Below are 20177 nucleotides of genomic sequence, written 5' to 3'. Positions count from 1 at the left end.
AAATAAATAAATAAATAAATAAATAAATAAAATTTGCTTGTGTCCATTTGCTAATTGTCTCCCAGCACTAATCCCTGCATCCTGGTAGCCACTGGCCAACTTGCTATTACAACAGAATACAGCCATGTTCATTTGCTTCCTTATTGTCTGTGGATGCTTCTTTCTTTCTTTTTTTTTTTTGCGATACATGGGCCTCTCACTGTTGTGGCCTTTCCCGTTGCGGAGCACAGGCTCCGGAGGCACAGGCTCAGCGGCCATGGCTCACGGGCCCAGCTGCTCCATGGCGTGTGGGATCTCCCAGGACTGGGGCACGAACCCACGTCCCCTGCATCGGCAGGTGGACTCTCAAGCACTGCGCCACCAGGGAAGCCCTATGGATGCTTTTATAGTTTTCTTGATTTGCTCCAATATCTTATGGATTTTGTATCTATTTTCCTGAGAGATATTAGTTTGTTGTTTTCTTTTCTTAAAAAGGAAAGAATGCCTGTTTTCTGGTTTTGGTAAACTGGTCAGTGCTGTCCTTGTAGTATGAATTGGGAAGTGTTCCCTATTCTATTTTCAGAATAGTTTGTGTAGAATTGACATTATTTCTTCCTTTATATATTCTGGATATAAGACTTTTGATATATCTTTTACAGATATTTTCTCCTAGTCTATAGGTTTTTTTTCCCATTAAAAAAATTTTTTTTTTATTTCTGGCTGTGCTGGGTCTTAGTTGTAGCATGCGGGATCTTCGTTGTGACATGCAGGATCTTTGTTTTAGTTGCAGCATGCGAACTCTTAATTGCGGCATGCATGCAGGATCTAGTTCCCCGGCCAGGGGTCGAACCCAGACCCTGTGCATTGGGAGCATGGAGCCTTACCCACTGGACCTTTTCCCATTTTCTTAATACTATTTTTTGAAAAGCAGGAGTCTTTTTTTTTTTTTTTATTTCTCTTTTTAAATTTATTTATTTTTTGACTGCGTTGGGTCTTTGTTGCTGTGCACGGGCTTTCTCTGGTTGCGGCGAATGGGGGCTACTCTTTGTTGCGGTGCACGGGCTTCTCATTGCAGTGGCTTCTCTTGTTGCAGAGCATGGGCTCTAGGCACACGGACTTCAGTAGTTGTGGCTCGTGGGCTCTAGAGCACAGGCTCAGTAGTTGTGGTGCACGGGCTTAGTTGCTCCGTGGCATGTGGGATCTTCCCGGAGCAGGGCTCGAACCTGTGTTCCCTGCATTGGCAGGCGGATTCTTAACCACTGAACCACCAGGGAAGTCCCAGAAGTCTTTCATTTTGATGAAGTCCAATTTTTTTCTTTTAGGTTAGTGCTGTGTGTTTTGTGAAAGAAATCTGCTTACCACTAGGTGGCAAAAAATTTCTCCTATTTCCTCTTTTAGAAGTGTTATAATTTTAGACCTCTTCCATTTTGAGTTAATTTTTGTGTATTTTGTGAAGTAAGGGTTGAGATTTTTTTCCCGTATATGTATTCAGACTGTTCTTTTCCCATTGAATTACCTTGACACTTCTGTTGAGAACGTATGCGTGTATTTCCTTATTCTCTGTTCTGTTCCATTGATTTGTATTTAATTGTATACCACCCTGTCTTGATTGCTCTTGCTTTATGATATGTCTTGAAATCCGATCGTGTAAGTCCTCCAACTTGTTTCAAAGATGTATTGGCTATTATAGGTCCTTTGTTTTTCTCTATAAATTTTAGAATCAGCTTGTCTGTTTCTACAATAAAGTCAGCTAGGATTTGATTGGGATTGCCTTGAATCCATATATCTGGAGAATTGACGTCTTAACAGTATTGAGTCTTTGGATCCTTGAGTATGGTATATCCCTCCATTTAATTAGATCTTCAGTTTCTCTCAGCAGTGTTTCGTAGTTTTGGGTATACCCTTCTTACACATCTTTTGTTAAATTTATCCCTAGGTGTTTCACAATTTTGATGCTATTGTAAATTGTATCAATTAAAAATTTCAATGTACACTTGTTTATTGAAAGTTTGAGAAATATAATTGACTCATGTACTGACATGTTGACCTCATATCCTACAATCTTGCTAAACTTACTTATTGTAGTTCCTTTAGATTCTTTAGGGTTTTCTACATAGATTATTATGTTGTCTGTGAATAATTTCCTTTCCAACCTGTATACCTTTTTGTGTGCACTAGGACTTCCACCACAATGTTGAATAGAAGTGGTGAGAGTGGGTATCCATGCTTTGTTCCTTATCTCAGAGGGAAAACATTGTCTTTCACAGATGTTACGTATGTGATGTTAGCTCTAGATAGTTTGCATGTGTTTTTCAGTTACCTGTCTACTTCATCTCAATTGTCAATTTGTTGGCATGAACTTGTTCATAGGTTCCCACATCTTTTTAATATTAAGTTCTCTAGCAATGTCCCTGACTCTTCCCTGATAGTGGTGATTTTTGTTCCCTTCCTTTTTTCTTGATTAATATAGGTAGAGTTTTATACTTTCAATCAACTTATGGAGGCCTGTGTTAGGCCCATGCATACTGTTAACAAGCATGCCGTGTGCACTTGAAAAGAATGTAAAATGGTTGTTGGGTAGAGTGTTCTATAAATGTTGAATTGATTTTTCTCTGTTGTTTATCTGTTTTCTAATAACTGGTTTCTGCTCTTTATTATTGTCTTCCTTCTCCTTACTTAGGTTTATTTTGCTTTTCTACCTTCTTAAGCTGGAAGCTTTATTGATTTTAAATCTTTAATATAAAATAAGTATTTGATGCTAAACATTTTTCTTTAAGTGCCTTTTTAAGTGCATTCCATTAATTTTTTTTTTTTTTTTTTTGCCGCACGCGGGCCTCTCATTGCCGTGGCCTCTCCCGTTGCGGAGCACAGGGTCCGGATGCGCAGGCTCAGCGGCCATGGCTCACGGGCCCAGCCGCTCCGCGGCATGTGGGATCTTCCCAGACCGGGGCACGAACCTGTGTCCCCTGCACTGGCAGGCGGACTCTCAACCACTGCGCCACCAGGGAAACCCTGAATTTTAATGTGCTGTGTTTTCTTTATCAGTAAGGTCAAAATATTTTTAAAATTTCTCTTGTGATTTCTTCTGTGACCCATGGGTTATTTAGAAGTGTGTAGTCTAATTTCCAGATGTTTGGGGGTTTTCCATTATCTTCTTGTTACTGATTTCTAATTTAACTCCTTGGTGTTCATAGAATATATTCTGTGTGATTTTAATTGTTTTAGATTTATAAATTCATGAAACTTTTGGAAATTTGAGATTACTTGATTATAAAATTAGGGAATTAATTGAACCTCTAACCCAATTTTCCTTCTTCGTTCAGGTGAGAGATCAAGCCCAGCGTTGTTCACGGGTTCTCCTGGATATTGAGGCTGGTGCTCCTGTTCTTCTTATCCCAGAAAGTTCCAGATCAAATAATCTGATTGTAGCGAATCTGGGGAAGTTGAAAGTCAAGAACAAGTTTCTCTTTGCTGGTATTCCTGGGACCTTTACCTTACAAGATAAGGTGAGCAGTCAGCACCCATTCCCTTCTCAGTTCACCTGGCATTGGAATGCCAATCGAAAAATTCAGATGCTGCCGTAAGAAGATTCCTAGCCACTGTTACTTTTGTAGTATATGTGGCTTGAAGAATTTTTTTTTGGACATTTTATTAACATTTCAATTAACCTTTCATAGAGGTAGTATAAATTACAGCTTTTACTAACTGTATGTAGTAACTTATTTTAGCAAACAAATCAACAGAACCATCTTTATAATGCTTTCCTCATAGGCTGAACTCATAGTAATCAACTTTTTATACTATGTGGCTTTTTTCAGAAGACATGATTTGGCCCAAGGCTTATCTGAAGCCATTTAAAAATACCTTAATAATTAAATCGTATAGAGTATACTGGTTTAGCACAGTTTAAAAGTACGTTAGCACTTATTTCTTATAACATGTTTGGAGGTAATTGGGATGAGGATTGCTGCTTTCATTTTACATTTGGAAAAGCTAGGACTCATTGAGAATACATGATGAAAATGGGAAACCCTAGTAAATCACAGACTTAACACTGATAAGACCTGGGAGGTGGTCCCACCCATTTTTGCAGTTGAGGAGACCAGTAACTTGCTGGAATTAGAGACTGTCTTATGTTCTAGGGGTGTGTGTGTGTGTGTATTTGGTTTTTTTTGTTTCTTTGTTTGTTTGTTTTTGCGGTATGCAGGCCTCTCACTGTTGTGGCCTCTCCCGTTGCGGAGCACAGGCTCCGGACGTGCAGGCTCAGCGGCCATGGCTCACGGGCCCAGCCGCTCCACGGCATGTGGGATCTTCCCGGACCGGGGCACGAACCCGTGTCCCCTGCATCGGCAGGCGGACTCTCAACCACTGCGCCACCAGGGAAGCCCTATATGTGTGTCTTAATATTTATTTATTTATTTTGGCTGCACTGGGTTTTAGTTGTGGCACGTGGGATCTTCGTTGCGGCATGTAGGATCTTTAGTTGCGGCATGCGGACTTCTTAGTTGCGGCATGCATGCAAGATCTAGTTCCCTGACCAGGGATTCAAATCTGGGCCCAGCCGCTCCGCAGCATGTGGGATCTTCCCGGACTGGGCCACGAACCTGTGTCCCCTGCATCGGCAGGCAGACTCTCAACCACTGCGCCACCAGGGAAGCCCAGAATCCATGCTTTTAACAAACATATTTCATCACCACAGGAATTGAAATATTGGTTTGGCTGATAAAACTTGATTGGAGTATTGGACCAAGATCAAGCTATCATTACTTGCTCATTTCTCAATCCGAGGTGGTATTTTGATGGACTGAGTAGGCACTAGCATGCTTTATGAATAAACACTTAGTTTTCACCTGCAGGCTACAGAGAGCCACAGGATTAGAGAGAACTACTCAGTAGAAGAAACATGGGCAAGTAGTATTTGCTGTTCACAATCTCCATTAAACAGATGGATCGATATGCATCCCTTGTGAAGGGGCCAGTAAGATATGGAGAGACGAGTCAGAAGTGTTTCTTGTAATAATGCTCCCTTCAGGGGAGTAGATGAGTCCCTTCATGGAAACGAGATTAAGCTGCTTTTCTCACATTGATCAGACCCCAAACAGCCAAAATAATAATAATAATAATAAAGAAAATAAATTAAAAAAAAGAAATTGAGACTTAGATAGGTGAAGTAATTTCTTTTGGATTAAACATCTAGTGAGGGCTTCCCTGGTGGCGCAGTGGTTGAGAGTCCACCTGCCGATGCAGGCGACACGGGTTCGTGCCCCGGTCCGGGAAGATCCCACATGCCACGGTGTGGCTGGGCCCGTGATCCATGACCACTGAGCCTGCGCGTCCGGAGCCTGTGCTCCGCAACGGGAGAGGCCACAACGGTGAGAGGCCTGCGTACCGCAAAAAAAAACATCTAGTGAGGAGTACAGTGTGGACCTTAGAGACTTTGGTGTGTCTGCTTTCAATACTCCATGCTCTTAACCACGGTATGATTATACCTCCCAGTATTAAGATTAGGTTTACGTAGGGGAAAATAAACTGGCAAAGGCTATTGCTGTCTTACTGGCCCTTTGCCAAATAGCTGTAGGTCTTCTGAATTTTCTGAAGGATGTGGCAGTGAGTTCATTAAAATAACTACGATGGAAGACTCCAGAGTTTATTACAGAAGAGATACAAAGTTGAACAGAAAAAGTCCTGTTCGCCTCTCTAGGTGTAGGAAGAAAAGAAAACGGAAGAGAGTGACTAGGCTGCTAGTCTTGCCAGGCCTTTGCCAAGGAGCTCAACTCGGGTCAAAAGTAATAGGAAGACTGTATTTGTTGGTAATGCCTAAACTCAGATAATGTTGTTATTTTCAAATTACTACGTCTATAGTTTTCTTAATTTGTTTCACTTTTCACTTAGCCATTTATTCACTGCTTCTAACCTAAACACCCTGAACCCAAAATATTTGATTCCTTGAGTGGGAATGGGTGGAGTGAGGAGGAGAGTGAAGACGAGCCAGTGAGAACCACAGGAGCCGTGTTCATGTGTCATAACCTGGAGCTCAGAACCCAGAGTGGGGGTGTTTGAATGATGGTTAGAGGGCAGGTTGTCCTTATATCACCTCACTACAGTCGCTTAGCCGAACCAGATTTAGTGATCAGAGCACATGGTGAAACCAGAACAGCAGTGATTAGCAACGCAGAGGGAAGAGCATCACCAGGTTTGCTCATCGTCACGCCCCATCTTCAGACAGCTGATGGCTGAGAACGTGCTTGTTCACCTTGTGGTCAGAAGCCCTCCTGCTGGAACAATAGGCTTTCTTGCCAGAGCGGGAAATAGGCTTCCACTTAACGTATTTTTTTTAAGACAGTAAAAATGAAACAAATCACCATTGGCCTTTCACAGTAGGCCTAGTAGAGACCTGGTAACCTTGGTCTTAATGAAAATCTCTTTTCATATTTGAGTGATAAGCATTTTGCTGTTTACTGACTTAAGTCTTAAAGAAGATAAAAGGAAGATCCATTTATAAAAAGAAAGATTTGTAACTGCTTCTGAAATTTACTTTTCCTTACTATGAGGTGTTTTTTTTCTGTTTGTTTGTTTGTTTTTGTGGTACGCGGGCCTCTCACTGTTGTGGCTTTTCCCGTTGCGGAGCACAGGCTCCGGACGCGCAGGCTCAGCAACCATGGCTCACGGGCCCAGCCGCTCTGCGGCATGTGGGATCTTCCCGGACCGGGGCACGAACCTGTGTCCCCTGCTTCCGCAGGCGGACTCTCAACCACTGCGCCACCAGGGAAGCCCCTATGAGGTGTTTATAATTAACATGACTAGATATTAAACAAATGTGTCCGAGCTGGTGTTTATACATGAATGTTGTTCCCGCTGACACCTCAGGGTACTGCCTCTCTGTTCCAACTCTGCTGCCCTTACTGCCCAAGGGAGAGCTGAATTCTTCTTGGGAACTGTCTTTTCAGCCTTTAGTTAGTTCTTTGGAATATATTTGTTTGTGGTAAATCTTTGTTTTGAAGCCTAAATCTTTAGGAAGAGATCAGTTAGAGCCAGAATGGGTGATCAAGTTCAATAATACCATTTTTGTTTCTCTCCCCTTCCTGAAAAGATAAAGACTTATTTTCTATGTCAGATATATCTATATATGAGCTTAATGAGCTGAGTCTGAATTTAGCTTCTAAAGAAGAATTGCCAAAATATTTCAAGAAATTTTTGCAGAATGGTTTCTGTTTTGTTAAGTATGCCAAATAATAGCACGTAGAGCATTTTAATGAAAAGATTTCCCTGTATTTGTTTTTGAGGATTTGATTTTCAGTGGCATTGCATACAAGGATCGCTTTTTCTTCAAGGTACAATATGTTTTTTTGCCTCCTGGTTATTCGAAAAAACCTTATGGGATTCAGCAGTCAATTCACATTCATATGCTTAAAAAAGAAAATTTTAAAAAACAATTCTTTAAAATATTTCATTACTTGGGAAAGCCTGCTTATCACTTTTCCCTCTGCTTTGGCAAATCACTTCCCTCCTGTGTAGAGAAGCCCTTGTTAAGGATCATTAAAAGCAATTTCTTTTTTTTTTTCTTTTTAAAGCCCTAGGTAAGTACTTTCTTGATGACCTTATTTTATTTCCTTAAATCCTAGAAAAACTTTATCTTGTTACATACCAGTGGTGGTTCTGTAGAATTCCATAAGGACTGCTTGGAGTGTGTCGCTTGTTAAAGTATTTGTAATCAGATAAACTTATCTGTGAAACTTACCTCTCCACATGTACAGTCAGGTTCCACTGATCTAGGCCTGTGTGAAGTGAGTAGTGACTTCTCCAAAAATCGCTTTACATTTGCTGTTTAATGCATTTGCACGTGTGAGGTTTGTCTAGCATGCATTCCAGTGGTTAAAGGACAGGAAATAGTCCTGAAATCAAAGCTTGCAGAGGGGTTATTTGCCTTTGAGTTCTATGACTCCCGTGTGTTTGGAATTGTTTTACATAAATCCATGTCTTAATGAGCGCAGGTTTGAATTTTTTACATATGTTTTTCCTTTCATTTTTCTCAATCATAGATTGTGCTTAAACCATAATTTCTAAGTCTTTCAAAGGCTTTGAGTTAATCTCCTCAAGCCACTGATTTATTTAAACCCACTCAGAGAGGATGGAGAGATGAATCAAATGAAAGAGCAACAAATACTCTCTAGAGTTTAAATAAACTAAGCAAGAGGGAAGGTTTTTAATGTCAAAATGCTTAAATAATGGCATTTACCTAGTAATTTGCCTTACAAAAATGAATTGCAAAAAATAAGGACTTTCACTGTTACATGTAATTACTACTCAAGATAACTGTGAAGGCAAACAGTATTATCTCGTTTTCAAATGCTGAGAGGAATACACATATAAAGCAGTACTGGAAGGAAAACAGTTCTTCCCCTCCTTCCAGCTTGTTGGTGAGAGGGGAGAGATGAGAACAAACCAACCCTGCAGAAGCCATTTGGATATGTAGCTCTGAGGCTTGGGGGAAGGAACCATGGGAAGTTTAAACGTCAATTATTGAACCATTCTGGTGAAAAAGATTTACCCCGTTAGCAATTAACTGAAGGTACTAAGTATGTAAGAAAAGCGTATATTATTTTCAGTAGAATTACAGAATTAATTTTACTGTGTATTTGCCCTTAATTTCTATGCCCTTGAACAGAAACATAATACGAATGGCTTACCTATATTTTCCATTTTGTTTTCATTTGCAGTTACTTAGAGAGATGAGAAGTGTAAACAGAGGAGGGGAGACTTATGGAAAGTACAAACACATTACAATGGCTTTAGTCCCTATTGCTGTTAGATGCATTTTCTTAGAACAGTAAGCACCTCCCCTCCAGCAAAGCAACAATGTATCATATGGCTGAGAGATTTGCTTTTGTTGTATTTGACCTAGATTAAACCACCAGTGATTAGTATCCTGACATTTGCTCTTAAGCCGAAAGATCAAATATGTTCCTGCAAAATTGCTATAGTTTTCAACAGGTACTGAATTATATGTAATATCTCTGCAAATAATTACATGTGGCAGAAAGTATCATGACCCTGTGGCCCTTTTGTTTATGGGATCTGGGGGGCTTGGGAGGTACCAAGTGGTGTAGAGTCTTTGAAGAGTCCAGGGACTGGGATGGGACTTCTAGGATAGTAGGTACAGTCAGTCCCATTCCTGTCTTCTAGTTTTCTTCTGTTTCTTCCCAGGAGTCTGTGCCTTCAGCTTCTCCAACTGGTACTCCCAAACACAGTGTAAGGAAAATGACAAGCATGGAGGACCCGAAAGGGACCCATTCCGAGGGGCTGTTCATGATGCCTCCTGTTGGAATGAGTCTAGGCAGCCTGAAGAGCGAGTTTGTGCCAAGTACTTCGACCAAGCAGCAAGGGCAGCAAGCCACACCCTCTGTTGGTCAGGTTTCCAGGAGTCCAGGTAAAAGAGGAGAGAGGAGCTGCATGATGAAGGTGGGCAAATGCATGAGACCATTGGAGGAACCTAAGGGGGGGGGGGATGCATCCCGTATAAGCAGATGCCCACAAAGTGGTAGCATGTCTTTCGTGATAATCCGATTTTGATATTGATTTAGAAGGCTTAAGAACGTAAGGATGTAGATTTAACATTGGGCGACTTGTAGAGTAGGGTAAAATTGGTAAGACAGTGTAAATAAAGAGATTTAGATTGTCTGTTAGGACTTATATGTCAAAACAGTTGCCACCAGATGGTGAGTATAACTAGAACAGTTCCTGCATCCTTAGACACATCCTTGCAAGTCACTATTTAATTCTAGAAAAATAAAAAAGAACTCTGAAAAAAATATTAGTGTGAATTAGGTAACAGAAGAAATACTATGAGTGACAGTTTTTGAAAGACATGAACTGCCCAGTTATTGGGCTCTTCTCTAGAATTTGACAATTAGCCATTCCAGATGCAAGCCTTAATTTTGGCCTTTTGGTTTTCTGGATGGGCGATGGATTGGATAAGTGAAGTGTCGCTCCAGGGAGTGTGGGAAGCAGAATATGATTAGCCCCAAAAATCAGTGGATGAAAATCAGTCCACTATGGTTGGACTTGGAGAAATGTGGGACGCTAGCTGAGGGAGGCCGAACGTCTTTGTTAGATAGATGCAAGGAATGGTTAACTCTCTGTAGTACCTTGTAGTCCCAGAGGTGACAGCAAAGTGGTTTATGGTTACATTGCTGATTAAAGGAGATTATTGTAGTCCTCAGTAAAAGACTGGGTATTGAACACTCACTACGTGCCAGACGTTGTGGCACATTCTTTCATCACTTTTTGCATTTTATCCTCATGATATAGAGTTTTATTTTTATCCCCATTTTATAAATTTTTTTTTTTTTTTTTTTTTTTGTGGTACGCGGGCCTCACTGCTGTGGCCTCTCCCGTTGCAGAGCACAGGCTCCGGACGCGCAGGCTCAGCGGCCATGGCTCACGGGCCCAGCCGCTCCGGCATGTGGGATCTTCCTGGACCGGGGCACGAACCCGTGTCCCCTGCATCGGCAGGCAGACTCTCAACCACTGCGCCACCAGGGAAGCCCCTATCCCCATTTTATAGATGAAGAGGCAGAGGCTTAGAGAGATTAAGTAACTTGACCATAGTTTTGTGGATGTAGATGGTAAATGGTAGAGTTGGACTATGAATTTAGGTAGTCTGACTCTAGAACCTGCAGTCTTAACCTACATGATATTGCCTACCAGTCTCCAGTCTATATATGCATAACAAATGCATACAGCATGGGGTGGGGTGGGGCTGGGTGCACACATAGGGCCACTCTATACACGTCTTCTGTTGCTTTTGTTGTCCTGGTGACAATGATGATTAGGAATAAGGCCAATTTTACATATATTTAGAAGCCTATAAGAAGTGATTCGGGATGTTTTATAGAAAGATCTCTTTCCTGACAATATTTCTCCTCCTGATTTGCAGTTTGTTTCTGGAATTCTATATGTGATTAAGATTGGGTTAAGGTAGTGGTTTTCAAACTGCTTTCTGTATATCCCTGGGATTCCATGACAACCCTAGGAAATCTCTGAAGCCCTTTCTTTGTTCCCATCCCTTTTCCCCTTCTGCCACACCAGCTCCATTTTTGTCTACTTCACATATTTATCGATGCAGTAACAAGGCAAGAACTAATTCAATTAGTGCCTGCCTAATCCAGGTGTTAACAATGTTTTGTTCTCCTATATATTAACACGCTATGTTCTCCTGTATAGTAACATGCTATTAGACATAGTTCCTGCCATGATGTGAATGATACGAGAAAGCCATTAAATAAGCTTTATATTGACAGATTAAGATAATCTAAATATTGCCAGATTAAGATAAATGTTATGGGAGAGACAGAATGGTGTAAAGTGAAAGAACAGGACCCAGTTGAGAAGAGAGGAGGGTATGCTGTGGGTAAGACTGTTCAGACAGCAAGGAGCCTGGCATGTGGGGGAAACAAAGGCCAGTGAGCCCGAGACTTCATGGGCAAGGTAGAGAATGGCTTGAGATGAGGTTGGAAAAGTAGGCAGTGGGCTTAGGCAGGGCTCTACGGGGATTTAGGGGAGTTTCACAGAAAGAACTTTGCATTAAACAAAGCCATCAAAGTATATAAAGGAAGAGAATGTTTTGGTCCCACTTATTTTTTTAAGGATTACTGAGGTATTTTGTGAGCAGAATGGTTTTGTGAGGGCAGACTGGAATTGTATGGGTATATTGGAGGGGAGTTTATGGTGGTCTAGTCAAGAATGGAGGTGGCTTGGATTAGATCAGTGCTGGTGGAAATGGTTACATGTGATGTTTGTTTGGAAAAAAGAATTTTGCTGCTGGAAAATTTGTAAACCTTTGGGTAACATTATCTCTACATGAGACCCCTGTGGGCTCTCCTTGGGAGGGAGCATATTAAGTACTTCTCGTCAGAAGCCCTTTAGCCTCAGTTAGTGTCTCGGGACAGCAATGAGACGCTGAGGGGACGTGGCACAGTATGTGCTTGCATGCAGGCGGTGGGCAGGAGATGTCCAACATGCAGAGCATTGTGGACGGAGGTCTTGGTGCCAGAGTGGAGACTTCTGGTCACCCAGCTTTCTGACACAGGCAGTGCTAAACATTTTCCAAAGAGAAAATGAACTTTCTTTTGGCTTTTTAGTTTTATTCTGGTCCAGCCCTTTCTGGGTCCCATTTTCTTCATTGTCTCTCTTTCCTTGGGTCTGTGTAGAAGACCACGTCTGCCTGCTAGATTGCATTGTCGTCGATCTACAAGACATGGACATCTTTGCTGCAGAGAGACACCCACGAGAGTATACTAAGGCCTTGGAAGACAGTAGCGGAGACCTGATCTTCCCCTCCTATTTTGTGCGACAGACGGGAGGAAGCCTCTTGACTGAGCCTTGTAGATTGAAATTGCAGGTGGAAAGGAACTTGGACAAGTGAGTGGTTTATATTCAAATAACTGTCTGTTGTAAGTAGAATCGTAATAACTTGGAAATCAATGCTATTAAGTCTGGAAGGGCATAGGTATTCACTTATTTTTTCATCTATGTAACAAATATCTGTCGAGTCCCTACTATCTGCTAGACATGAGGGCTCCTGTGATGAAAGAAAAAACTTCCGCTGTCATGGAGCTTACGTTTTGTTGAGGGATATAGGAAGGTAAGTATATGATTCTAACTTAGTGTTTGATTCAGCGTTATAAACTGTGTTGTAGGATTGTAGTAGGTGCCTTGGAAACAAAGAGGAAGGGACATGAATTTAGCATGGATTTTGATGGGAGTAGGGAGGTAGTGATGGCAGGGAAGGTATTTGGAAGAAGTGACATTGGATTCTATGTTCCAAATACAATAGATTCTGGACCTGCTATTGCTGTTTACCCTGGAGCTCCATTTAATGAGAATAATTGTTTAGATGCTGTTTTGCCCATTTCACTCTATTAAGCCTCTGAAAGTACTACATAAAGACTGATGAACTGACTCTACTTTACCTTTTAATTGGCTTCAAAACACAGGATGCTTAATATCTGTAGTTTAGAGCATGGCTTCAGTTGTCATTAGTTCCACATCTGGCTGGGAGACTTACTGAAAAGAAACATTCCCGACCCTACCTGAGACCAGCAGAACCTGACTCTCAGGGCCTAGCCTCAGGTGTGTATTAAAAAGGTCCTCGGGCTTCCTTGGTGGCGCAGTGGTTGAGAGTCCGCCTGCCGATGCAGGGGACACGGACTCGTGCCCCGGTCCGGGAAGATCCCACATGCTGCGGAGCGGCTGGGCCCGTGAGCCATGACCGCTGAGCCTGCGCGTCCGGAGCCTGTTCTCCGCAATGGGAGACGCCACAGCAGTGAGAGGCCCACGTACCGCAAAGAAGAAAAAAAAAAGGTCCTCTGGTGGCGCTTATGCTCGCCTGGCCCCTGTGCCTGGACTGGGACTGCTGGTTACAGTGTATGGTGCCTTTCAGTTTGGAGCACTAATTTTGGAGAAAGCAGCAACATTTGCGTCTTAACTTCAGGGAAAGATGAGGCATGGCTGTAAAGTAATGAAAGAGATTTTCATTTGTAGCATTTTGAAAAGCAGTGTCACTACTTTTCCAGGGTGTCATTTTAATCCCTCTTTGGCTACTCCCTTTGCAGTTCTTGGGCTTGGGCAAGTCATTTAATATCACTGTTTTGTTTCTCTCTGGGTTAATGATACAGTTTAGCCGCTCTCACTGAGATTTTTGTGTTTCATTCTTACTTGTTATTCAAGTGCTCCCTGGCTGGCTTTCAGTTATGGTTGGCATGGGCTGTATTTTATTTTACTGGCTTAGAAGTCTTAAGCGGAGCTTCACTATTTAGAAATCAAACACTTTGTTTTCTTTTCGAGTAATGCTTTCCAAAAAAAAATGTGCTTTACTACTCTGTTTATCTAATCTTTACCCACTTCCATCAGTGTTTATGTGCAGATAATTATACTCTGTTAGCCCAGATAGAAGGTGATGACTGAACACAAGGTATTCTATCAGCTTCTCACAGCACAGACACGGGAACTCAGAGGTTCTTGGTAATCCTTTCCAGCTTTTCTTTGTTGATTGCGTGACTAGTCTTTTTTCACCTTATATGTAGGTTTTTCTCCATAGACAAAGTAGTTTTTTGTATTCCTCTTCCACTTCAAATCCTAACCCTCTACTTTATATATTCAGAGCATAGTGTCTGCAGGATCTACGATGCCAACTTCACCTCTAGGAGGGTAGAGAAAAAGCTCTTCAGTGTTGGGATGAGGTATCTTCCCCCCACCCAGGCATTTTCGACTTCACTCCTGCCCATCTCAGCTGAAATGAGTGACTGATTCAGGTTTTATCCTAATGTCCCGTCTGGGCTCATTATGAAACACTGGTTCTGCCTTTAGTTATCACTAAATGGATAAAGAGCTTGTCACCTTTTCTTTTTCATCAAAATACAGTTGTTGTACAATATTATGTTAATTTCAGGTATACTACGTAGTGATCAGACATTTGCACACATTATGAGATGATCGCCACTATGAACATAGTAACAATCTGTTTCCATACAAAGTTATTATAGTGTTATTGACCATATTCCTCATGCTGTATAGCAGCGGTCCCCAACCTTTTTGGCACCAGGGACCAGTTTCGTGGAAGCCAGTTTTTCCGCGGACCTGGGTAGGGGGCGGTTTGGGGATGATTCAAGTGTATTACATTTATTCTGCACTTTATTATTATTACCTTGGAATACATAATGAAATAATTATACAGCTCACCATAATGCAGGATCAGCGGGAGCCCTGAGCTTGTTTTCAGTTGCCACTCACTGGTCGGGTTTTGATATGAGTCTGTAAGCAATTGATTTATTATGGTCTCTGTGCAGTCAGACTTCTCTGCTAATGATAATCTGTGTTTGCAGCTGCTCCCCAGTGCTAGCATCACTGCCTCAGCTCTACCTCAGGTCATCAGGCATTAGATTCTTTTTTTTGAATTTTTTTATACAGCAGGTCCTTATTAGTTATCCGTTTTATACATATCAGTGTATACATGTCAATCCCAATCTCCCAGTTCATCACACCACCTACCCCTCTGCCACTTTCCCCCGTTGGTGTCCATACGTTTGTTCTCTACATCTGTGTCTCAATTTATGCCCTGCAAACAGGTTCATCTGTACAATTTTTCTAGGTTCCACATATATGCATTAATATACGATGTTTCTTTTTCTCTTTCTGACTTACTTCACTCTGTATGACAGTCTCTAGATCCCTCCATGTCTCTACAAATGACCCAATTTCGTTCCTTTTTGTGGCTGAGTAATATTCCATTGTATATATGTGCCACATCTTCTTTATCCATTCGTCTGTTGATGGGCATTTAGGTTGCTTCCATGACCTGGCTATTGTAAATAGTGCTGCAATGAACATTGGGGTGCATGTGTCTTTTTGAATTATGGTTTTCTCTGGGTATATGCCCAGTAGTGGCATTGCTGGGTTGGTTTATTCCTAGGTATTTTATTCTTTTTGTTGCAGTGGTAAATGGGAGTGTTTCCTTAATTTCTCTTTCAGATTTTTCATCGTTAGTGTATAGGAATGCAAGAGATTTCTGCATTAATTTTGTATCCTGCAACTTTACCAAATTCATTGATTAGCTCTGGTAGTTTTCTGGTGGCATCTTTAGGATTCTCTGTGTAAAAGTGTCAGGTCATCTGCAAACAGTGACAGTTTTACTTGTTCTTTACTGATTTCTTTTTCTTCTTTGAAACTATGTTGAACAATAGTGGCGAGAGTGGACATCCTTGTCTTGTTCCTGATCTTAGAGGAAATGCTTCCAGTTTTTCACCATTGAGAATGATGTTTGCTGTGGGTTTGTCGTATATGGCCTTTATTATGTTGAGGTAGGTTCTCTCTGTGCTCACTTTCTGGAGAGTTTTTATCATAAACGGGTGTTGAATTTTGTCAAAAGTTTTTCTGCATCTGTTGAGATGATCATATGGTTTTTCTTCTTCAATTTGTTAATATGGTGTATCACATTTATTGATTTACGTATATTGAAGAATCCTTGCATCCCTGGGGTAAATCCCACTTGATCATGGTGTATGATCCTTTTAATGTGTTGTTGGATTCTCTTTGCTAGTATTTTGTTGAGGATTTTTGCATCTATATTCATCAGTGATACTGGTCTGTAATTTTCTTTTTTTGTAGTATCTTTGTCTTGTTTTGGTATCAGGGTGATGGTGGCCTCATAGAATGAGTTTGGGAGTGTTCCTTCCTCTGCAATTTTTTGGAAGAGTTTGAGAAGGATGGGTGTTAGCTCTTCTCTAAATGTTTGACAGAATTCGCCTGTGAAGCCATCTGGTCCTGGGTTTTGGTTTGTTGGAAGATTTTTAATCACAGTTTCAATTTCATTTCTTGTGATTGGTCTGTTCGTTCATATTTTCTATTTCTTCCTGGTTCAGTCTTGGAAGGTTATGCCTTTCTAAAAATTTGTCCGTTTCTTCCAGGTTGTCCATTTTAGATTCTCACAAGGAGTGCGCAACCTAGATCCCTCATGTGCACAGTTCACAGTAGGGTTCACGCTCCTGTGAGAATCTAGTGTCGCAGCTGATGTGACAGGAGGTGGAGCTCAGGTGGTCATGCGAGCGATGGGGAGCGGCTGTAAATGCAGATGAAGTTTCACTTGCTCACCCACCGCTCACCTCCTGCTGTGTGGCCCGGTTCCTAACAGGCCGTGGACCGGTACCAGTCTGTGGCCCGGGGGCGTTGGAGACCCCTGCTATATCGTATATCCCCATGACTTGTTTATTTTATAGCTGGAGGTTTGTACCACTTTACCCCCTTCACCTTTGTTTGCGCCAGCCCCCACCCCTCTGTTCTTTGTACCTGTGAGTGTGTTTCCCTTCTGTTTTGTCATCTTTTTTTTTTTTTATTGCTTTCCCAGCTATAATGTTTAAGGTATTTCTGAGTCTCATGAGATTTTTCTTTATTAATAGATTACTTAGTTAACTCATGTTAGATTGGGGACTTTCTAAATGTATATTTTGGGAGAAAAGTGGCCTTTTGTAGCTGACGCATGACACGTTATACTAGCTTGCTTCATGTGGACCCACATGAAATTTTTGTCATTGGAAGTTATAAATTAATTGGTTGATAATGTAGGTGGGTATATGTTAGCACTTATATTTGGGTGTGAGCTATGTCAACATTAAGTTAGTGATTTGTTTGTGAAAGTGACCTTTTTTCTTTTTCCATAGAGAAATAAGTCATACTGTGCCAGATATATCTATCCATGGCAATCTCTCCTCAGTCCACTGCTCTCTGGATTTGTACAAATACAGGCTGATCCGGGGTTTATTGGAGAACAACCTTGGAGAGCCCATAGAGGAATTCCTGCGGCCTTATGATTTACAGGACCCGAGCATTCATGTGAGTGTGATGTTAGGTTCCTCTGTAACTCTTGTGGTCTCAGCTGATGGTCATCCTGGGTATCTGTTCCTCGAAGTCACCTGGGGAAAGAAGATGGAACCACGAGTAAATTAGGGTTCATGACATTGACCCCATTTTTAGATTGGCATCGACTATGAATTGATCAGCATTTTCCTCTTCCAGACTGTTCTGAGTGGAGAAGTGTACACGTGCATGTCCTTCCTCATTGATATGGTAAATGTAAGTCTGGAGCTGAAAGATCCAAAAGGAAAAGAAGGTGCTGGGTCCTTAGCCAGGTATGGCTTTAATTATAGTGTTTTACTTTTAGTAATGGTAATACAAATAACACACACATTGTCCTCTGACGTAGAACAGAGGTCGCAGAGTGGTGGTTCACAGCTAAATGTGGTCTGCCGGCAAGATGCTTTTTGTTGGTCTGCGCAGTGCTTGTGGAGCACAGGCTCCGGACGCGCAGGCTCAGTGGCCATGGCTCATGGGCCCAGCTGCTCCATGGCATGTGGGATCCTCCCAGACTGGGGCACGAACCCGTGTCGCCTGCATCGGCAGGTGGACTCTCAACCACTGCGCCACCAGGGAAGCCCCGCAGTGCTTTTCAAAAGTTTAAATTCATCAGTCTCTATCAGTCAAGATAGCTGAGGTTAGGCTGTAGTAAAGGCATTCCAAAATACCAGTGACTTAGAACAGTGACGATGTTCTTTCTCCTCGTGTTTCGTGTCTGTTATGGGTCTTGGGCTGCTCTGCTCACTCTAGTTACTCTGACTGACAGCAGCTTGCTGTGCCAGCAAGAAAAACAATAGCCCTGGAGTGGTCTTGAATGGCAGTGGAATCCCTGCTAAACCCCGTGGGGCTAGAACGTGGTCCCACAGGAGCGCAAAGGAGTCAGGAAGTAGTTTTCCTGTGTGTCTGCTTGAGGGAGCCCCAGAGCTATCTGGAGCAGCAGTGATGACTGCCTAACTGGCCAACATTTGAAAACTGGGGAATTGCACATAAAAAGTCTGGATTTCAGCTTTTGAAAAATTAGAAGCTTTGGCAGTACTGGGCCCGTGTTCTCAATTGGAAGCATCTGGAAACTGAGTAACAACTTGGGCAGCCTTTAGATAAGGCATGTGCTTACCCAGCAGTTCACTAATTTATGTCATTTTCTTGGTTAGTGTAGGCCAGGAATTTGCGATTACTGGTATAAAACCCTCAAGAGTGCATTGTATTTTCACACTTGATACTCTTTTCATTTTCATCTCTTGACAGCCATGGAAAGTTGAGCAGGTATTACTTCTGTTTTCCAGATAGAGTTTTTGACTAGTGTAAGGTCAATCATATGGCTGGAAAAGTGGTTCAGTATTTGAAAACAGGACTTCAAGTCTAGTAATTTTTCCATGGAAGCATTCTATCTTCTATTTTGTAGTTCCCTTAAAAATTCATTCAGGCCCGTATCTAACTCAGCTGATCAGAACATGATATGGTGGAGCTGGGGTCCCAGGTTGATTATCTTGTGAGCCAGCAGTTTTTTCTGATGACTGGTTATGCCCTTAGCTTTTTTTCCAAGGTGGAGTAATTCTGTATGGATTGCCCATTGCAGCTTTCTCTGTTATTAAAACAGTGGCAGTTCCAGATGCATTTTCTGTTGGTGCATCAGCTGCATTATTTCTCTGTATGAAAAGTATTTGTTGTGGCAGTTCCCAGTAAACTTTAGTGGTCTTATGTAAAAATTCAGCCGATTCTGGAGAGAGGATCTTCCACGCAGGCTAGGAGTTGACAGATGAAGGACTAAAGGGACCCTTATTATCCCTTGGGGATTATCACAAATATATAGTGTTACTAAACTTAGGTGAGAAATGAGAACGCTAGTGAACCAAGTATATAATAAATACGTGGTATTGTTATTCCTCACGAAGTTCCTACGGACAAGAACATCTCCTTGGAAATGGAAAGTGAGATACAAGGCAAAGTGACACTAGATCCATTTTGTGGACACTGTTAAAATCTGTGACAGATCTCAGAGGGAAAGTTATTCTTCATAGAACTTAGGCATATTTATGATTTTGTTCTTTTATCTTAAATGTACATAATTTTGTAAAATGGAAGCATTCAACATCTTGTCTGCTTTCTCCCTTAGATTTGACTTCAAGAAATGTAAACTGCTCTATGAGAGCTTTTCCAACCAAACGAAGTCCGTTAACTTGGTTTCCCATTCCATGATGGCTTTTGACACCCGCTATGCTGGGCAGAAGACCAGTCCTGGCATGACAAACGTATTCACCTGTATCTTTCAGCCCTCTAAGAACAGCAGCACTACCCAAGGATCCATTCAGATCGAACTGCATTTCAGGTAGGGGATCCAGACCCTGACTTTGCCTTTCTTTATCAGGACATTTCCTTCTGTGGACATTGGGCCAAGACCACGTCGGCTTTCGAACATCAAAGGAGCAAGGAATCAGTGAGAAGATAAATAGATAATGGCTTATCAGTGCAGCACACTGTATATTAGTATTCCTGTAACCATGCAGTTTCATTTATTGGCCAAAAGATGTCTCTGTTGCCTTAAAAAAAAGTTGTTTAGAATTAAACCAGATTCTTAAAATTAAGCAGCTGTAGACTGTTTTAATATGTAAAGTGACTTGGGGAAGGAAGAAATTGTGCTTATGTAAGAGGAAAATAAAAGTCTTTTGGTCTATAGAAATAGCAGAAGGGAAAGTGGTTTTGACTTGCATTATTGATTTGTTCATGCAAGTCTTAATGACTGACTTCTCCATGTAAAAAGAGCTTTAGCCCCTTTGAACTAGATTATGTTTTTC

General features: G+C 41.6%; 1 protein-coding gene across 11 annotated transcripts in view; it reads left to right on the top strand.

The window, feature by feature from the left end:
• The window catches only part of VPS13D (vacuolar protein sorting 13 homolog D), a 244422-nt gene that overhangs the window by 49531 nt on the left and 174714 nt on the right, over positions 1 to 20177 (top strand). For all 11 annotated transcript variants that reach the window (XR_003003764.1, XR_003003763.1, XM_024749924.1 and 8 more), the window contains 6 exons: positions 3303 to 3485; positions 9184 to 9406; positions 12189 to 12399; positions 17193 to 17364; positions 17548 to 17660; positions 19499 to 19711. Coding sequence is in view for 9 of the 11 variants with exons in the window: in XM_024749924.1 (XP_024605692.1) it covers positions 3303 to 3485; positions 9184 to 9406; positions 12189 to 12399; positions 17193 to 17364; positions 17548 to 17660; positions 19499 to 19711 (1115 nt within the window). In the remaining 2 variants the exon portion in view is untranslated. The remainder of the gene's footprint in view (positions 1 to 3302; positions 3486 to 9183; positions 9407 to 12188; positions 12400 to 17192; positions 17365 to 17547; positions 17661 to 19498; positions 19712 to 20177) is intronic.

Source organism: Neophocaena asiaeorientalis, unplaced genomic scaffold, assembly GCF_003031525.2.
Source record: "Neophocaena asiaeorientalis asiaeorientalis breed wild unplaced genomic scaffold, Neophocaena_asiaeorientalis_V1.1 scaffold275, whole genome shotgun sequence".
NCBI classification, from domain to species: Eukaryota; Metazoa; Chordata; class Mammalia; order Artiodactyla; family Phocoenidae; genus Neophocaena; species Neophocaena asiaeorientalis.
Note: the sequence above shows the minus strand (reverse complement) of the source record. Positions and strands in the feature narration are given on the sequence as shown.